The sequence below is a fragment of the Lasioglossum baleicum genome, chromosome 4, assembly GCF_051020765.1.
Source record: "Lasioglossum baleicum chromosome 4, iyLasBale1, whole genome shotgun sequence".
In the NCBI taxonomy this organism is placed as follows: Eukaryota; Metazoa; Arthropoda; class Insecta; order Hymenoptera; family Halictidae; genus Lasioglossum; species Lasioglossum baleicum.
In genome coordinates this window covers 4093575-4111064 of record NC_134932.1, presented here as the reverse complement: position 1 = coordinate 4111064, position 17490 = coordinate 4093575, and the positions used below count along the sequence as shown (strand labels likewise).

Sequence of the window (17490 nt, the reverse complement as noted above, 5' to 3'; positions counted from 1 at the left end):
AAAAAAAAGAATAGTTTTCTAAATGTTTACTAAATAATGCATAAATATATAACATGTATACATGTTACTGCGCAGTTTTTGTTTAGATGCGCCTGCGCATTTTTTGTTTAGATGAGCCTGCACAGTTTTCTTTTTAGATGCGCCTGCGCAGTTTTTGTTTAGATGCGCCTGCACAGTTTTTGTTTAGATGCGCCTGCGATACTATAGACGTATTATGCATATATAGAAAATATCGTAATAAAGAACTCGTCGTAATAAAAGAAATAAACTTCCTCTCTAGGTTATTGCTGCTTATGAAAAAAAAGAAATTATCAACAGCCATGGAAAATTAATGAATTTTGAAAATTCATACATACTTTCGAGAAACGACACGATCGTCAATGCCTGAGGTGTGAACAGAAAATGTGACAAATGTTAATATACATTATTATTATTATTATTAATATTTCGATCGTAGTACAAAGTTTGCGAACACAAAAACAAAATCTAAATGATTATCCTCTATGTATAATATTAAAAATTGTATTAAATTGCTTTAGTTAGGATATTAAGTTCGAACCAAGATTATATTTTGTTTTAGAGTCACCTGTGAGTACTGTCATAATTTGGCGTTTCAAGAAAATAGAGCTTATGATTTTTCCTGTATGAACCCACCGACTTATCAAGTTATCGGACTACTTTTATTTTGTTATTCGTAGATATTACGTATCGATCGATCAGCTCCTTTCAACAGTTATTACTGCGTATCCCCTTTTTTTCAAAATAATGCTAAGCCAATGAGTTAATCAACACACAGAAGTAAGTTACAAATGCTTTAATAAAAGAACCTGAACCTAATATTAAAGAGTAAGAATGTCAGAAGCTCTAGATTCTAGTAGATGCTCCATAGAGTTAACATCTTTACACCATCCGTCGAGTCTTTGAACCATTCCAACTATTTGACTACGATCCAATACACGAGGCTGTACCCACGTCATGTTCACTGTTCCCGCAACTTGATCGATAGCGCCGCGAACCAAACCTTGTGCCAGAGCTTTCATTACTAACAGTTCTACTTCGCCAAGCGGTAATCGAGTTTCTTGCGAAATTTCTGCAAATGTTAGTTGTCTGCAAGAAACAATTGCAATAGATTAATACGAATCGTTCGAGTCCAATTCTTAATATTCGTTTATAATAGCTAGACTGTGGATCTTTATGTATTTATAACTTCTGAAAGTTTTCAAAAAATACTACAATATAAGGTTCAACAGAATTTAGTACGATTTTTATTCATTTTAGTTCTAAGCACTACCACTGAAAATCAGATTTTATTCGATTCCACTTCCTTAAACTTCGTCAACAAACATTGCAAATTGCATCGACATCCGCAGTCTAGTAATAGCAATTCGGTACCGAAGTAAAAGACACAAACCTATTGTTCGCTTGCCGTTTGAACGTCATCTCCATGAGACACAACAAAGAAATTTTTTGCCTTAATTTTAATTCTTGCGCAACCAAATCGGCAACTTTACTCCATTGCGGTTTTAATCTTTCCAATGCGGCAATGTCGCCAGCATTGAAAGCTTGCAATAAATCCACCAGCCAAGAGTTCGGCGTGCCTTTTAGGGATTGTAATACGGGATGAGCTAATAACTCTCCAAGATTATAAACTCCTTCACCCAAAAGTGCAGCTAAACCAAGGAAAAATGCATGCTGTTCTTGCTCCTGTCTGCTTAACGTATCTAAATCGATACAACCCAGATATCTGAAATATAAAATCGCCGTAAAAGATTGCTCTACAACTATAATACATTCGCGCGATAAAATCATTGTAAATGGGAAAATACCTTAGGGCAGTCCGATAATATTCGGCATGTTTTCCTTGCAAGCGATAAAGACGACTGGCTAACAAATAAAATCTACCATGAACTGTGGTAACGCCGTCTGCATTCTCTAACATAGATTCTACTTCTTCTATAATTTTTTTCGCTTCCTCTTGATTATTTAATTTATCCAATAAAATTTGTCCTATGAAGACTTTACAGAGAGCTGACGCTTCATTGCTGCTTTTAACTTTAACTTCAATTTCTTTCATAAACTTGATCGCTCCTTCTTTATCTCGGAACTGTTGTATTACGTGTGATAATATTTCCACCAACGACAAGGGATTCAGTCTATGTGAATAATATATACATGTATTGTACGTAAAACTGATATACCATTGTATAAGCGAAATAGGAAAAGTGAGGTTACGATTCAACACTTTGAAGGAATATATTATGTGTGATACTTACTTATTTTCGAAGGTCGACAAAAAGTTCACGTACAACTGTATCAAATTATCTCCTTTCGCAAGGGATGGGTGTTTCACAAATGTTTCTAATTTAAGTGTAAGCTGATGCCAAAGCCTGCAAGTCACGGAACGTGACATAAATTTTCGATACTTCTGTACAAACGTAATTCATGAGATTTTATAGATACTACCTTTTAATGTATAATTCTTCGATCTGAGCCCATTCAGCGGCCAGCTCTTTGTCCGCAACATTTTGATTTTCACTTAAATATGTAATAATTTCCTCTGGTGGTACGGGTGCCGTCATCTTTAATAACAATGACTAAAGCCGAATCAGCATAGCGAAGTTAGCTACAACACATATTCTCGTACTACAGGATCGCACGAAGTTGGCCACGAATGCGCTGTACAATTTCCTACAGTCCTAAATAGAAATAGGAGCGTAGGAACGTAAAGTTTGAAATATCTGGAAATATATCAAATAATAACAATTCTATAATATAATTCTATAATTTATTTATACTTTGTTTCAAACCGTTTTCCGACCGTATTACGTTTCGAATATCACCGCTCTTTTCTAAATTTTCAATTCGTCCTCCTTGATTCTATACTCTATATATATTTATATAAGTGTAGCGTTACTATTGGGCAAGATTGGCCAACCACCTTATCAAGGAGGTACATCATTTTTGGGACACCCTGTAGATTGAAAATGTCGAGTTTACAAATACGAGAGGCTTCGAATTTCGTCAGCAGTTTCGCCTCTAGCATACTCTGTGGAGTGGAGCTACCAGTGATTATTTATTCGTCAACAGCAGGGATCAAAAACCTAACCTGACCTAACCCGAATCGGATTCGGTTATCAATAACCCGCCCTAACCCGCGTAGCTGCCGCACTGATTGATATGTATATCAGTGAGCTGCCGTAGTTTCGGTAACCGGTTACTAAATAGATGTCCAAAACCCGGTAAGAGCCACTGATATAATATAACATTGGTAAGAGCGGGTTATGGTCGGAAAGCTTGAAAACAGGGATCGTTACTGTAACCCGAATCGGTTTTAGTTCTTTGCAGTTCTTTGTAACCCATGAAAATCTGTAACTCATACTATGAGCGGGTTTTCAGCAGTGATGCCAGAAATGCGCAACATTTCACGCGCATGCGCGGCGATTAGACTCAGTTTAGTATGATTCTTGATAAAATGGGGTACCTTGAGCACCCCGCAGAATTTTAAAAAATTTATATGATTTGATCCTGAAAAATGAATGCATAACAAGTGTATTTGTGTATACTTTGTAAGTCGTAGGACACGTCCTGGAGCCTTTTTGTCCGGTACAGATTGTTTCGGTACGTTCCTGCCAATATAACTGCTTCAGGGCTCTGATACCTTATCATAAATAGATACGTTACTGTTTGTCGCGCATGTGCGCGAAATGTTGCGCATTTCTAGCATCACTGGTTTTGAGCAAAGTCTTTGGTTTTGAGTACGAAGTTTGAACTTCTTTCCTTATTTATGATTATGCTTTGGTGCCAATCAGTTGAATTTATCTTCGAATCAATTTTAAATAATACGAGGACAACTTTTATTATTGATGTAAAGAAATTTATATTTTAAGTAGGTAATTATGAAGAGTATGAATGTTGCGTGTGTAGTAACTCATTAACTAATAAGGAATTATTATATATATTATTATTAAGGCAATAATGTGTGTGTGTATGTGTGGACAAAGAATGTCTGGTATTGTGGTATTGTTGTTGGAGCGCCGATTGGCAAGAAACCTCCTCGCGACTGTACTAGCGATACACAAAGAGCTAAAAGGAAAATAAATTGATGAATTGTTTTTTGATGTTCTATTGTTATGGGCCACCATGAATGTTTCCCATTCTTATTTCACACAATGTGTTGAAGAGATCATTAGTAGCTCGCGCAGATTGTGTTCAGATAGGTTCCTTGAATCTCTCTAGATACTAACCGTTCACTCGAGGTTAGTATGAGTTACAGTTACAGTGGGTTACATTACAGTAACCTTGCTTGGTTAACCGGGTTTGGGGTTAGAATCCTTGGTCAACAGCCCCTTCAGTTACAATTCTTATTCTATCAAATGCAATGCATCCTCTTCTAAAATATGAGGAACGATATTGCCAGAAAGAAACTGTAAATTCTTCGAATATCTCACTTTGGATTAATGGATTATACATAAATACATAAATGGTTTTCAATAATGAGATACATATTTACATTTGATTTTCACCACGTAATGTATTTAAATAGAAAATCATGGTCGTTACACATGCGTAATATCGTCTTGCTTATATATTATATTTTTATTTTTGTATAGTGTACGCAGTAGATATATATATAAAGTGATCTAAATACACTCTAAAACACTCTAAAACAAGACAAAACCAAGAACGCAAAGTGTTCCGTCAATTATCTGGCATTATAAACGCAATCATCGAGATGTTGATTGTTCCCGTCTTGCATCGCAACTCGCAACTGCTCGCAACTGATCGCAACTGATCGCAACTTATGACTTACGATTGCAGAAGCAAAAGCAACGACGAGATGATCGTGTGCGGTGGCCTTAATATGTACTCTTCGATTCAAAAGACACGTTGAGGTTGAGACATGAGATGCTTGAAAGCAATGTATGCAAATGTGAACTGGTAATTCAGCAGTTTACTATACTGTCGTCCTTGTGCAGTGGGTTTCCCCGAAACTATCGAATTATGAATTCGTTAAACTGAATTAACAAAAGAAATTAAAATATAGAATAAAAGAATAATACATCAAATTCAATAATTGATGTTTGTTATTATGTTGATTGATATTTAGTAGTGATAAACTCATATCAGTGTCCATTGAAGACCAAGCAGGTGTACTTATAAGCACAAATGTTTAGAAATGAATATTCAACGAATTTTAGCAGTTATCACTGTCTCGCTAGTGTTTAATACTTGCAATGCTATTCTTGTGCAAAATCTGTTGTTCACCCCTATTGTTATCGACGCAGACTATGGAGAAGTATATAATTTTGTGATAAATACTACCGTTGAATATGTTTTTCTATACCGCACTAACAATGTAAGTATTCGTGTCCATATATTTGAAGTTTCTATCGCATTTTCTATTTCTATTTCCATATTAAACAATGCATATGTACAGGCAACTTGGATGCAAACTTCGAGGATAAATGTTGAAAGCGACGCCTCTCACAGTCGACCACTTATAGTAGTTGTACGTCAGAATAGAGAAATTCTATCGTGGCAAATACCTCTTGTAGTCAAAAGCACGTATTTTAATCAATCGACTTATAATAAAACCAGTCGAACATTGTGCTCGACGAAAGATTATCAGAGAGGACATGGAGACGAGGGAGATGAATTTATTACTGTTAGTTTATCGACAGCCAGCCACAGGAATATTTCGTTTCAGCTTAATGTGACAAAAGATTTACATTTCTACTTAAGGTATTTATTTTAGTTTAGTTGAAATCTATAGTATTAAGAAGTTTTAATAATAGCCATTTTTGTATTATCTTTTAGATCGGATGAAACAAGATCGGTAACGATTTCACCGTCCGGACCAATTTATTATGGCTACACTTTTCCAAAAGAAATAGAAAGTTCCTCTGTGATAGTCCACGTTGAATCCGAGAGTGATATTTGCATGACAGTTTCCATACAAAATACATCTGTGAGTTGGTTGCGAACTTGGGTAGACAACGTTTCGCGTTACGTTAAATTAAATAATATTTCAATAACTACTTAAACAGAAATGTTTCTCGATTTACAATGTATTTACAACGACGCTTTAACAACGGTTTTATTTGCCCGTAGTGTCCTGTATTCGATTTAGAAAGGAATATTGAATTTACGGGTGCTTGGCAAACCGTAACTCGTAAAGGTGGTATAACCGTGCCAGTGAGTATTTTTCCTAAATTCTAGAAAATATAATTAAGAATGAACTTAACTGTGATATTGGTTTTCCTAGAGAGACGCGTATCCATTGGGTTTTTTCGTCGTGTTAGTCGTAAACGGCGATGATACCGATTGTTTTGGTTCGCCTAGTATGATCTCTGTAAGAAATAAAGATGTGACGTTAAAAGTAACCAATAGTATTACCAAAGAAGATTATCTAGTCGCGTCAGGGATTGCCATTTCTATCATATTTAGTTTCTGTGTCATGTACGTTGTGGTGATTATAGTATCGAGAGTTAAAGAAGGTAGAAAGCTTGCCCAGGAAATACTGAACAATCAAGATCATGAGAACGTCGAAGAACCTTTACCGAGTCCTTCGACCGTGGAAGAGGTAATGTAATCGACATAACTTAATTTCACTTTCGCAAGAGATTATAGTATGTAAAACAATTTCAGAATCATTTAAAAATTATTTATGCTTTAGACCGGGCGTAATCAGTCTGCGATGGACGACGATTCTTCGATCGACGAAGACGACATCGATCTATTAGAAGACAGCCATTACGATAAAGATGTGATACGAACGAAACTTGTGCTCTCAGTTTGTGATTTGGCACGCAAAGATCCAAAGATCCTTCGACACAAGTCCCGATTATACTTATATTATTTAATAACGGTTGCTACGTTTTATACATTGCCGGTTGTGCAACTGGTGATAACATACCAAAACGTGCTTCACGTTACTGGGAATCAAGATATGTGTTACTATAATTTCCTCTGTGCCCATCCGCTTCAACAGTTGTCGGATTTCAATCATGTCTTCTCGAATTTTGGGTACGTTATGTTAGGTCTCTTGTTCATTTTCCTAACAAACTCTCGAGAACATAATATAATCGATAAAGAGAAAAATAAATGTTACGGTATACCCCAACATTATGGATTATTCTATGCAATGGGCACTGCGCTAATTATGGAAGGAATACTCTCGGCAAGTTACCATGTGTGTCCGAATCACAGCAATTTTCAATTTGGTAAAATGAATGTTACTTGACATTACCGCTGCGCAACAACCTTATCGTTAGATACAATATCTCCCTTTTGTTCTTTTAGATACCAGTTTTATGTACATCATAGCGGTGCTGTGCATGATTAAAATATATCAAACTCGTCATCCTGATATAAATGCACGGGCGCCGGTCACATTCGGTATTCTGGCATTTGTCATTTTCATCGGACTAGTTGGCGTCCTCAACGGATCGACGCTTTTCTGGATTATATTTACAATCGCCCATTTGTCGATTTGTTTGTTCTTGACGATCCAAATTTACTACATGGGACGATGGAGGTGGTACGGATTCAGAGGTGTTGTTATGAGGATAGTACAGGTAATCTGAAACGGTTACGCGCAGCCACAAGAGATCGTGGTTTCGGACGTGTACTGAAATACACGTGTACACAGGTAAACCGTGTAGTTCTCATTTCTAAAAAGCGGTAGATAAAATCTAGGTTGCGATCACCTTCAAAAGTCCTATTTTTACGTTTACGAGGCGTAATTTGCACTATTCGGAAGCATAGATATTTTCATACAGCTATGTACATGTTGCCGAATATGTAAATTACGCCTCGTAAACGTAAAAATAGGATTTTTGATGGCGATCGCGGCCTAGATTGATCTTTTATCTAGCGCTTTTTACTACTAAAAAGCCCCATCGCATGCATTATCGAGAAATGAGAACGCGTATCTCGCACTCTCGCAATCCTGGAAACGATCTGCGAATACAGATCCAGTCGGCGTGTTCGATCGAAAAACAATAACGCATCAGTTGTCGGATTCGAACGTGCCACGATCCTTAAATTCTTACTATGTAAATACACGATTTACGTACCACGTGTATTTATATACACGTGAAATAGGGATCTCTAATAGCAGTCGATAAACTGTCTGATTTTTTGAAGTATACGTCATTCTTACAGAACTGTAGGTACGACATACATGTAGGAATTGGACATTTGCTTCGACCGTTATATTTGGGACGATTTCTAATGCTTGTCGTGGCAAATTTATGTAACGTTGCTCTCGCGGTGTACGGGAATATAACACACGAGAAAAATTTTGCAACGTTCTTATTAGCGATACTAATGTCCAATTTAATGATGTATACTTTCTTTTACATCTTGATGAAGGTAAGCGTTAGAACAAAGCGTTCGCATACGGAGTATACCGAATGATTAACCGACTTTATGTTTCAGAAATATCATAAAGAGCGGATTCTCTTCCAACCGTTGATTTACATTATTTTATCGATTGTATTCTGGGCAGCGGCTATGTATTTTTTTATACGAAAAACAATTTCGTGGGCGCTTACTCCAGCAGCTTCACGCCTTTACAATCAACCTTGCGTGCTGCTAAACTTCTTCGATAACCATGACATCTGGCATTTCTTATCTGCTTTCGCAATGTTCTTCTCGTTTATGGTACTGCTTACTCTGGACGATGATCTTGTTGATGTACACCGAAGTCAAATACCAGTCTTTTAAAGGTAATAACACGAAAAGAAAACGTTGATTCCGTGATTAAATCTGTTTTACCTCTTTATGAGAATATGACTGCGCATATAAGTATACATTTTACCTAGTTCTTAGCGAATTAAAAATAGTATAAAATATATATTTGTATATGATCATATAGTATCTAATTTGTATTAAACGCTTTAATTCCTTTAATCACTCAGGTTCATAAAACTTTTCATTCTTTATTTCATACGATCAAACCCGATCTTTAATAAAATATTAATTCTTTAAGTGCAAAACAAGTTTCTTTTTTGATATCGTGTATTATGTCCATGAGAAGAACAGCATTCAACATTTGGTAAAACGTACCCATTGACTTTTTTCTTACCGACACAATGGAAAGATGGTGTGTGTACGATCGTGTTCCAGTTAGTCGTTCGGTAAAAGTAAACGCAACGAACAGATTTTCTTTTTCTAAAAATAAATATATATGTATATACGTATAAATATACATGTATAATAAATATATTTATTTTTATATATTATATACATACATATATACATATATGTATGTACTTATGTATGTATGGATGTGTTTGTGTGTATGTATGTATGTACGTACGTACGTATGTATGTATATATACATATAATTTCTATATTCATGAATACACTTATCGTAAACAATGGTGATAGTTCGCCATGGTTTAGGAAACGGCAGTTACACTGTCCGATACTCGATAGCAACATTATCGAACTGTATTGTACTAAGCCATACATGTTCAACTCTTTTCTTTTTACTTTCTACCATCAAGTAACACTATCGACACAAACAAGTATTAACTTTGCAAAATTACGCTATTCCCGTAGAATTTACTATTAACAAGGATGATACATAACGAGCGTCTGTACAATTAATTCTAACGGAGTTACATACACCAGGTACGTGGATAGACAAAGAATCTTGTAAATTTTATCAAAAACATTAAGACGAGGCACTTGAGTCGTTATGATGTTCTTGGGTGGTGGTTTCTAGTTGCGATAATGTCCTAAGCAATTCCGCGCGTTCGGTCGGCTGTAACCTGTGGGCGATTTCCAGGACTGCGGTTAACCTGACCTCTGGACAAGCCTCGAGAGCCTCTTTGATTCGAGACACAACCGCGTCTTGCTTCACGCAAGTAATATTTCGCGAAATAACACTGTTCTCGTTTTGGCGTTGACTCTCCAGCCAGTTGGTCGCTGCTTCGTCCTGATCCCACAAGTAACACTCTGTGGGCCCTTTGTCTTCTGTGAACCATCGCCGCAACATCGCGCCAACTTGTCGGACATCGAAACGCGGTTGCATGGACAGAACTTCTTCTTTGATTTCATCTTCCAGAAGTCTCCTTCTGAGCCGCCAATAGAGTAACCTACGGGCTTTTCGCCAAGGAACTATGTCATGAATCGCGTTCTTCTCGAACATTCTCTCCGGAGTATCATGGAGATCCGCAAAGTGCACTGCAACTTGACGGTACATCGGTTCCAGATCTTGTTCTCGTTTACTTATCTGAGACTCGATTTCTGTTCGTGCTTCTGGCGTATCTGCGTTCGATAATTTTTCCTAAAACAAGAAAACATTTATGTTTATCAAAATCCGTGTATCAAACACCACCCTGCATTCATTGTATTCGTGCGAAAGGCTATAAAGATTCACCTTGAGTTTTATAATCACCGAATCCACTCTATGCATGGTTTTAATTAAATCTTTCGACCTAAATTTGATTTCAACTATCCCTTCGGGTTCGAGGACACCAGCTCTGCTTGTATTGTCAGCAAACATTTCCATGTAACGCGGGTTTATAGTTGGATCAACTACTGCCCAGGCACCACCTCTTAATTCTCCGTTCGGTGGAATGTACACGAATACCGGTTTCGTATACTCCCGTAAACCGTCTACTATGTAAGCACCGAATTTGATGATCTGCTCGTACATATCTATAAAGAAAAGCACATTATTTCGACGGTGTAACATAAAAATGAGGAAAAAGAAATAATATACGAATCGGTAAATACCTTTCATTCCACCAGAGAATCCTCTCCAATTGGCGAAAATAAACAGTGGTATTTCCTCTTTCTTAAAATCGTTAATGGCCTGGGCAGTTTTGTACGCGCTATCGGGGAACCATACTTGTCCTGCTTGGGATATAGTTTTCGCCTCCGAGTCGAAATTAGCAGGATCAGCTGGTAGATGCAGTTCAACACACCGTGTTTCAACGGCGATAACACCGCAAGGAATTCCACCTAACCGGGCTCGTCCAGTTACCACGGTTTGAGCCCAAGGTCTCATTATTTCCTACAAATAAAATTGCGAGGTAAAAATTGATTCGCGCGTAATGGATTCTGTAATGGATGGGAGACTGTTGTAAGTAGACAGCGAATTTTATGTGCATTTATGACAAAAATTAGGTGTCGTTTAAAGCAGTTAAAACATTAGAGGAATTTCTATTGAACGTAGTAAGAGGGTAGACTCTCGTTTCCAGGATTACAAGGGTGCAGTAGTCGGACGCACTGGATAAAAGATCAATCTAGGCCGCGATCGCCCTCAAAAGTTCTATTGTTACGTTCACGAGGCGTAATTTGTATTATTCGGAAGCATAAAGCTGCGCTAGCTATTTTTATAAAGCTGCGACAACTACACGCTGCCGAATAGTAAACAAATTTTGAGGGCGATCGCAGTCTAGATTTATCTTTTATCTAGCGCTTTCGACTACTGAGAAACCCCATCGCATGCATTATCGAGAAATGAGAAGGCGCATCCCGCATCCTTGCAATCCTTTTCTCTTTTTTTTTGTTAAGGGGGAGGCTAAAACTGAGGGCGAACCCCCGTAAACACCCACCCCCGGGACGTTCAATGAACCGCCCCTCTACTAAGCAGTTGGTGCCCGAGCTTATGAAGAACCAAGGGCCTCCACTTTTCGCACTGCCCTTAGTTCTTCGTCCCTCGAGGTCCACCACCACGCCTGTTCTCGTCTTTCAGCATCCTTGCAATCCTGGAAACGAGTCTACCCTCATAAGAAAGAAAATAAGTTGTCGCGAGTTCGCTGCCTAAGTATGAATAACAATGGAAATTTTGAATTCGCACGCAACCCGACAAATGCCCCATACCTGCCAAGAACCTCGGTCGAAGAATCCACTTTCCCATGAATTTAGTTCGTTCGGTGACGGCCTGCCTTCGAGCATCCACCTAGGATCGTAGGCTGTTTTCGTGGGTACATAACCGACTTCTCTGTCAACTGGATCAGGAAGCGGCGCCGGTTGTATAGGAAGAGGCGCGCCTTTAAACTTGGGACAATAGCTCAACCACCTTAAAGCGGTTTCGACACCGTCCAAGTCTCTTTCATCGGTGGCATGCGACACGCCGTTGTAATGCATAATTTGTATCCCACCGAGTTGGTTATTACTCGCGTACACTTCGCGACCCAGCACAGTGTTCAGCGCTCTGTAACCGGTCAAGATAATATGCGAGTTCTCTATTTGAATGACTCTTTGGCCAAGACGCAGCAGGTATGCTCCGATACCGATAGCTCTACAAGATACGATAGAGATCGTAACTATTTCGTCGTACGCTCTGGACGTTTCTCCAGCGATCATACCAGCGTACTTTAAATTCTCTACGCCGAGACCGTCGTCTTTGCCGATCACGTCTGTGATCTTGTAACGAGACTCGCCTCGATCTTCGATCAACGAAGCCTTCACGGAGTTGAGCGGCGCCAACCGGGCGTAATCGTCCGTTGTCAAATAAATATATTTAAATCCTTTCTCAGGCTCATTTTCATCTTCCCAGCAGATTTTAAACAGCGCTTTCACTTCTTCCGCCAGACCGATACGCGCTCCGGAGTTCGCGGAGAAGTAGATCCTGGGGACTCCGAGTTGTCTGGCCCTTTCGGATGCTTTGCAGAACACCAAGTCTTCCTTCGGACCAAACGAACCGATCAAATAGGTCAAGTCGTTCGCTATTAGTATAACATCCCGTCCAGTTTCCGCGTATTCCGGTGTGTAGAGCTTCAATCTCCAAGCCACCATGCCAACGTTGTTTTCACCGGGAAGACGTTTCTGCTCCACCAGATTGTCACCTTCCAGGACCAATTCCATGCATTCCATCACTGGATTCGGAATGGTGATGTCGCAGTTCGACCTCTCCTCTATATACTTCTGCCAGATCTTCTCTGTTTGCTGCCTGAACATATCGGGCAGATCGTACACGTAAGTTGTGCCGGCGCTTTGAGCCTGGAACCGTTTCGCTTGAAGGTAATCTTTGGTTAAATATGGCGTGGAAATCGGCAGACCCTGCATGGGTCCCGACTTCCGGGTGTCGGAGGGTTCGAAACGAATAATACCGGTCTTTGGATCTGTCACCTCCGTGTACAGATGCAAGTCTATGCTGTAACCGCTATCGTTGGCGATGCACAGGCGTATGATGGACGCTGGCTTGCCCGGCGACGGACGAATCGCCATTTTGATCTCGGCGTGACGTACCCTCAGTTTCCATAACCGGGAACCGTACCTGAGCACCATGTCGTTCACGCTCTCCTCCATTTTCACCGGGTCCATGATCACCGTGGGGACGAAGTTCAAGAAAATGTGATTGCACTCGGTACGCTTGGCGAGCGGATGCGAGAACGCAACTTCCAGTTCGTCCATGGCCTCCAGTAAAACACGTTCACCTTCGTTTTGGAGATAGTCGAAGCTGGCCTCTTTGGTAATCAGATCGGAGTGTCTTATGATAGAACGGATGAAGAACCGGTAATCGGTGACTTGTTGTCCTTTGGCGACCTTCGCGTGACCGAGATAAAGATGCATCTTCTGGTTCGAGGTGGGCAGAGCTTCCAGGTCGTAGGTTCTCATTCGGTTCAATTCTAACTGGAACGCGCAGCCAGGCTCGAGATGCCGATAAATCTTGTCCTCCAGGAAACCGTCCCTCTGACGGAAAGTGAAGAACTTCGGGAACTGCCTCTTCTTCAGAACACAGAACGTCACTCTTCTGATTCCCCGCGAGATCAGTTCCTCTTTGTTCGCGGTGCACCAATCGCCGAACACCTGCGTCAAGGACTCGTCGTCGTGATTCTCCACGTTGTCTTGGACGGCGACGCTGAGGATATGCACCGGTTCGGCGGGCCTCTCGCCCAATTCAACCGCGCCACCGGCTTCCGCGTTGCTTATGGACACGTTTATCGACGTGCTGTGTCTGGACTCGCTGCCAGCCGCGTCTACCGCTTCCAGGACTTTGGCAGAGATCGAACCCGGCGAGGACAGGTCCTCCAACAGGTCCAGCACCTCGTCGGAATATTTTACGAATTGTTCCATGTCTTGGAAAGCTGCCATAGCTCCGATTCTGTGGTTAACCGAAGACTGACTTTGCCGATTCGGATGATTGATCGGCAACATGAACTGGAAGTGCACGAGGGGAACTTCGCCGGACAATTCCAAATGCTGCAAGCAGGTCAACTCGTAGCTGATGTACGCTCTCCGAACGTAGACCTCTAACGCGGCGTTGCAGACTGCGCGATTCGTATGGTAGAAGAAGTCGTGTAGAATATCGAAGATGGAGGTCTCGGAGAGAATCAGTTTCTGTAGATTTTCCGGGTGGAAATCGTGGCCGTACATGTCCACCGCCGATAAGAATATCGATTCCATTTGATTGTGTCGTAATTCGTAGGCGGGTTGGTGGGCAGCGATCAAGATCTGCCTGGCGCGCAACGCGACTCTGCTGTGTTCCGTACGATTCAAACTGGTCAGTTCTGTCAAGGTGCTCGACAATTCGTCCGTGAGTCCAGGCTCGTTGGCCCAGATGTGATCGATCAGCATGGTTACCAATACGTTCTTCTTGGTAACTTGATTGTGACTGAAAATCGTGGCCGTCACCGTAGCCACGTCGTCTTTGTATTCCTCTATCAAAGCCGAGACGCATTTATCGTAATGGCCTTGTTGGAATTGCGACTCGACGGTGTAGTACTGTCTGAGAAGTTCGTGAACGGCGGTCTTCATTCTTCCACGTATTCCATTCCTATATTTTTGTACTAATTGCACTATAACTTGCGTGGTCAAGAAGAAGACGTCGCGCTCGGATCGCTTCGACAGCGACGCCGCGTGTCCGTCGATCACGGCGGCGATCTGCTGACTAGGGAATTGGGCTAAAACAGAAGTGATGTTCCTCTCGTAGAGGGACATCAATTTCCTAATTTTCTTTTCGACAGAGATCGGGATTCTGCCGGATATCGAGGCGATCACCTCTTGCAGCTCGAGCAATGGCAAACTAGGATCACGCAACGAGCTCATAAACATCTCGAGAAGTTCTTGTACGCGCGGCACATGGTACGGATCGGGCAAACAATATCCACCCAAAATGTTCTCCAAACCGACTCTGTATTTCGTGTGAAGATGGTTCAACTTTTCGGAGATAGCAGGAACTTCGTTTCCCGCGAACTGACCGGTGAAGTCCTGGGCTTTGGTTACCAAAGTTGGATCGTCCAACTCCAAGTGAGCGATCAGAGTACCGGCATCGAGAACGGCGCCTGGCCTCTTCACGTAGAAAACGCTTCCAGCTTCGCTGGCGGTCACTGACATCACCATTTTCATAACCTCGATTTCCGCGTACGCCTGTCCAGCGTTCACGTGGCCACCGTCGTCGACCAGAAAGCTGACCAGCTTTCCAGCAGAAGGAGATCGCAACAGAGACGGGTCGTTGTCTTTCTCGAAGACACAGGTTTGGTTCCCTATCACGATTCTATAACGGTCGACCTCCTCTCTCATGTAAGTGGTGAAACTCGCGCCGTCCAAAGAGAGCAGTAGACCTCCGTCCGAGAGCCGATGCAATTCTATTTCTTTGTAGGAACGATTCATGATAAGGAAGTAGCTGTTCGGTCCTGATTTCGCTGCTTGTACTTTATATTTGTATCCATCGTTGATCAGCTCAACCTGGAAATTAAAGTAAACGATCGATTCGAATGCGTCGTACAACTGAATCACCGGTTAATCCTGTGCTACGTGTGCTACTTCTGTTATATTATGATTTCTTTCATTGAAAAACATGATCGATGACCTCGCGTTACGCACTGCAGGAAACTTATAAGTGGACTGTGGATCTTTATGCAAAATGAAAAATGTTTGCGAGACACGGGTGCCAAATAAAACATTTGTTCATCTTTTAATTACCTTATTAAGCAGAAACTAATACACCGATGTCCTTAAATCTTTTTAATATGACCACTGCTTTAAATTGTGTGTAGCCATTTTTACCATAAATCCATAAAATCTGCAGTCTACTGATAAGATTATTTGAAGCTGATCAAACTAAAGCAATGAAAAACGTAGTTCAAGGCGCCGCCGTCATTAATCGTAGAGGGCGCAGTATGGTGAGAACCAAATTCCTATTCTTCTATCTATTTATTATACTCGTTTTCTAGCGTTATTATTCACTCACGTCGATCACGTTCTCCAAGTCGTTACCAGCTTGTATCTGTCCCTTCTCTAATGCCGTTTGGAATCCAGTGAACGCAGCCGTGATAGTTCTATCGGCGATATGAAGAGCGCCGCAAGTTACAGCTAACAACACGTCCGGTTTATCGCTTCTAACACGCTCGGAGATTAATAGATCGAGCCAAGCCGTGTCTATGTTGTTTTGCAAGAAGGATTCTGTTTCTAGTAGTGTGATTAGATATTCAACGGTCGTTCGAAAGTCACCCCTGATGCTCAACTCCTTTAGAGCAACGACCAAATTTTCTCTGGCCTGATTACGATCCTCTCCCCATGAGAAACAGTGACCGAATTGAGAGTCTGCGAATTCGTGGAGGCCGCCGGATGCTCCCACCGAGAAGTAACCCCATACGTTCTTCGAGGACCGGAAGTTCAATTCTTGGACGGTACCGGAACTTGGTTTGAAACCTGAAGAATATATTCTTAATATAATTTATACAGTTTATAATTTGTTTAAAAGTATCGTGTAATCGATGAACCCTTCTTTATCGACTGACACTTATCCTACAACGTCTATACGTTGGTGAACATTAAATAATTGTTATTTATGCAGCTGTAACGATACGCACCTTCGTCTGGATTTTCACTAGTAATTCTCGCAGCTATTACGTGACCCCATGGCTGAGGTTTGTGCCGCGGCTGATCGAAATCGATAACACTATCACCCCACGGACTTTCACCGTAGAGGAGACGAATATCTTTGATATGATGAAGCGGCAATCCCATGGCGATTTGAAGCTGGGCAGCTGGTAGATTCACGTCGGACACCATCTCCGTGCAAGGATGCTCGACTTGCAGACGCGGGTTCAATTCTAGGAAGTAGTATCGCCCGGAAGTGTCGTAGAGATATTCGACGGTACCTGCGCTGACATATCCAACCATTTTGGCCAATCTCACGGCAGCCTGTCGCGAAAGAACATAGCGAAATGTATTTCTTTTCAATTTGAAAACAATGCTTTCCGGACACTCGAAGCGACTCGATTATTTCATCGCGATGATTTGTTCTCGGTTGTACCGCGTTCGCAATTACCTTCTCCATCTCTTCGAAGACTTCCGGCTTGGCAATCACGGCCGGCGCTTCTTCGATGATTTTCTGATGTCTTCTCTGAATGGAACAATCACGACCGAACAACGATATCGCGTTTCCATAATTATCTGCTAATAATTGCACTTCCAAGTGCCGAGCACACTTCGCCAGTTTCATAATAAATATAGGAGACCCAGGTATCTCGGTTTGTACCTGTCTGTGAACAGAATTTCGAAAGTCCGTTTGTGAAC

At 41.0% G+C, this 17490-nt stretch overlaps 3 protein-coding genes across 11 annotated transcripts in view; 1 reads left to right on the top strand and 2 right to left on the bottom strand.

Annotated features, from left to right (window-relative positions):
• Positions 1–412: 412 nt before the first annotated feature.
• Rpn9 (regulatory particle non-ATPase 9) lies at positions 413–2624 on the bottom strand. The gene is made up of 5 exons (XM_076421457.1): positions 2464–2624; positions 2274–2387; positions 1827–2153; positions 1412–1744; positions 413–1107 (listed from the first exon to the last, which is right to left on the bottom strand). The coding sequence occupies exons 1-5, from the start codon at positions 2577–2579 to the stop codon at positions 840–842; spliced, it is 1158 nt and encodes a 385-aa protein (XP_076277572.1). The 5' UTR covers positions 2580–2624; the 3' UTR covers positions 413–839.
• Positions 2625–3042: 418 nt separating this feature from the next.
• Positions 3043–17458, top strand: LOC143207684 (SID1 transmembrane family member 1). Of its 3 annotated transcripts, none has more exons than XM_076421407.1 (10): positions 3043–3239; positions 4819–5356; positions 5438–5742; positions 5818–5968; positions 6112–6195; positions 6266–6583; positions 6677–7223; positions 7303–7577; positions 8167–8376; positions 8443–17458. In XM_076421407.1, the coding sequence occupies exons 2-10, from the start codon at positions 5177–5179 to the stop codon at positions 8728–8730; spliced, it is 2358 nt and encodes a 785-aa protein (XP_076277522.1). In that variant the 5' UTR covers positions 3043–3239; positions 4819–5176; the 3' UTR covers positions 8731–17458. The 3 variants fall into 3 exon arrangements, with proteins under 3 accessions (XP_076277522.1, XP_076277523.1, XP_076277521.1); XM_076421408.1 differs by lacking the exon at positions 3043–3239 and adding an exon at positions 3332–4256; XM_076421406.1 differs by lacking the exon at positions 3043–3239 and adding an exon at positions 4273–4526 and having other exon boundaries at positions 4611–5356.
• Acc (acetyl-CoA carboxylase) overlaps positions 8772–17490 on the bottom strand; it is a 37555-nt gene continuing 28836 nt past the window's right edge. For all 7 annotated transcript variants that reach the window (XM_076421345.1, XM_076421344.1, XM_076421339.1 and 4 more), the window contains 7 exons: positions 17243–17456; positions 16782–17115; positions 16160–16620; positions 11845–15654; positions 10753–11032; positions 10394–10674; positions 8772–10300 (listed from right to left, as the gene is read on the bottom strand). In XM_076421345.1, coding sequence (XP_076277460.1) covers positions 9686–10300; positions 10394–10674; positions 10753–11032; positions 11845–15654; positions 16160–16620; positions 16782–17115; positions 17243–17456 — 5995 coding nt within the window. In that variant the 3' untranslated portion in view covers positions 8772–9685. The remainder of the gene's footprint in view (positions 10301–10393; positions 10675–10752; positions 11033–11844; positions 15655–16159; positions 16621–16781; positions 17116–17242; positions 17457–17490) is intronic.

Excerpts from the sequence above, each read along its gene's own strand:
- LOC143207684 (XM_076421407.1), top strand. The coding sequence starts at position 5,177 with ATGAATATTCAACGAATTTTAGCAGTTATCACTGTCTCGCTAGTGTTT. Across the intron at positions 6,196-6,265 it reads AAGGTGGTATAACCGTGCCA|AGAGACGCGTATCCATTGGG; the intron begins GTGAGTATTTTT and ends TGGTTTTCCTAG. Across the intron at positions 6,584-6,676 it reads GTCCTTCGACCGTGGAAGAG|ACCGGGCGTAATCAGTCTGC; the intron begins GTAATGTAATCG and ends TTTATGCTTTAG.
- Rpn9 (XM_076421457.1), bottom strand. The coding sequence starts at position 2,579 with ATGACGGCACCCGTACCACCAGAGGAAATTATTACATATTTAAGTGAA. Across the intron at positions 1,745-1,826 it reads TATTATCGGACTGCCCTAAG|ATATCTGGGTTGTATCGATT; the intron begins GTATTTTCCCAT and ends TTTATATTTCAG. Across the intron at positions 1,108-1,411 it reads AAACGGCAAGCGAACAATAG|ACAACTAACATTTGCAGAAA; the intron begins GTTTGTGTCTTT and ends TGTTTCTTGCAG.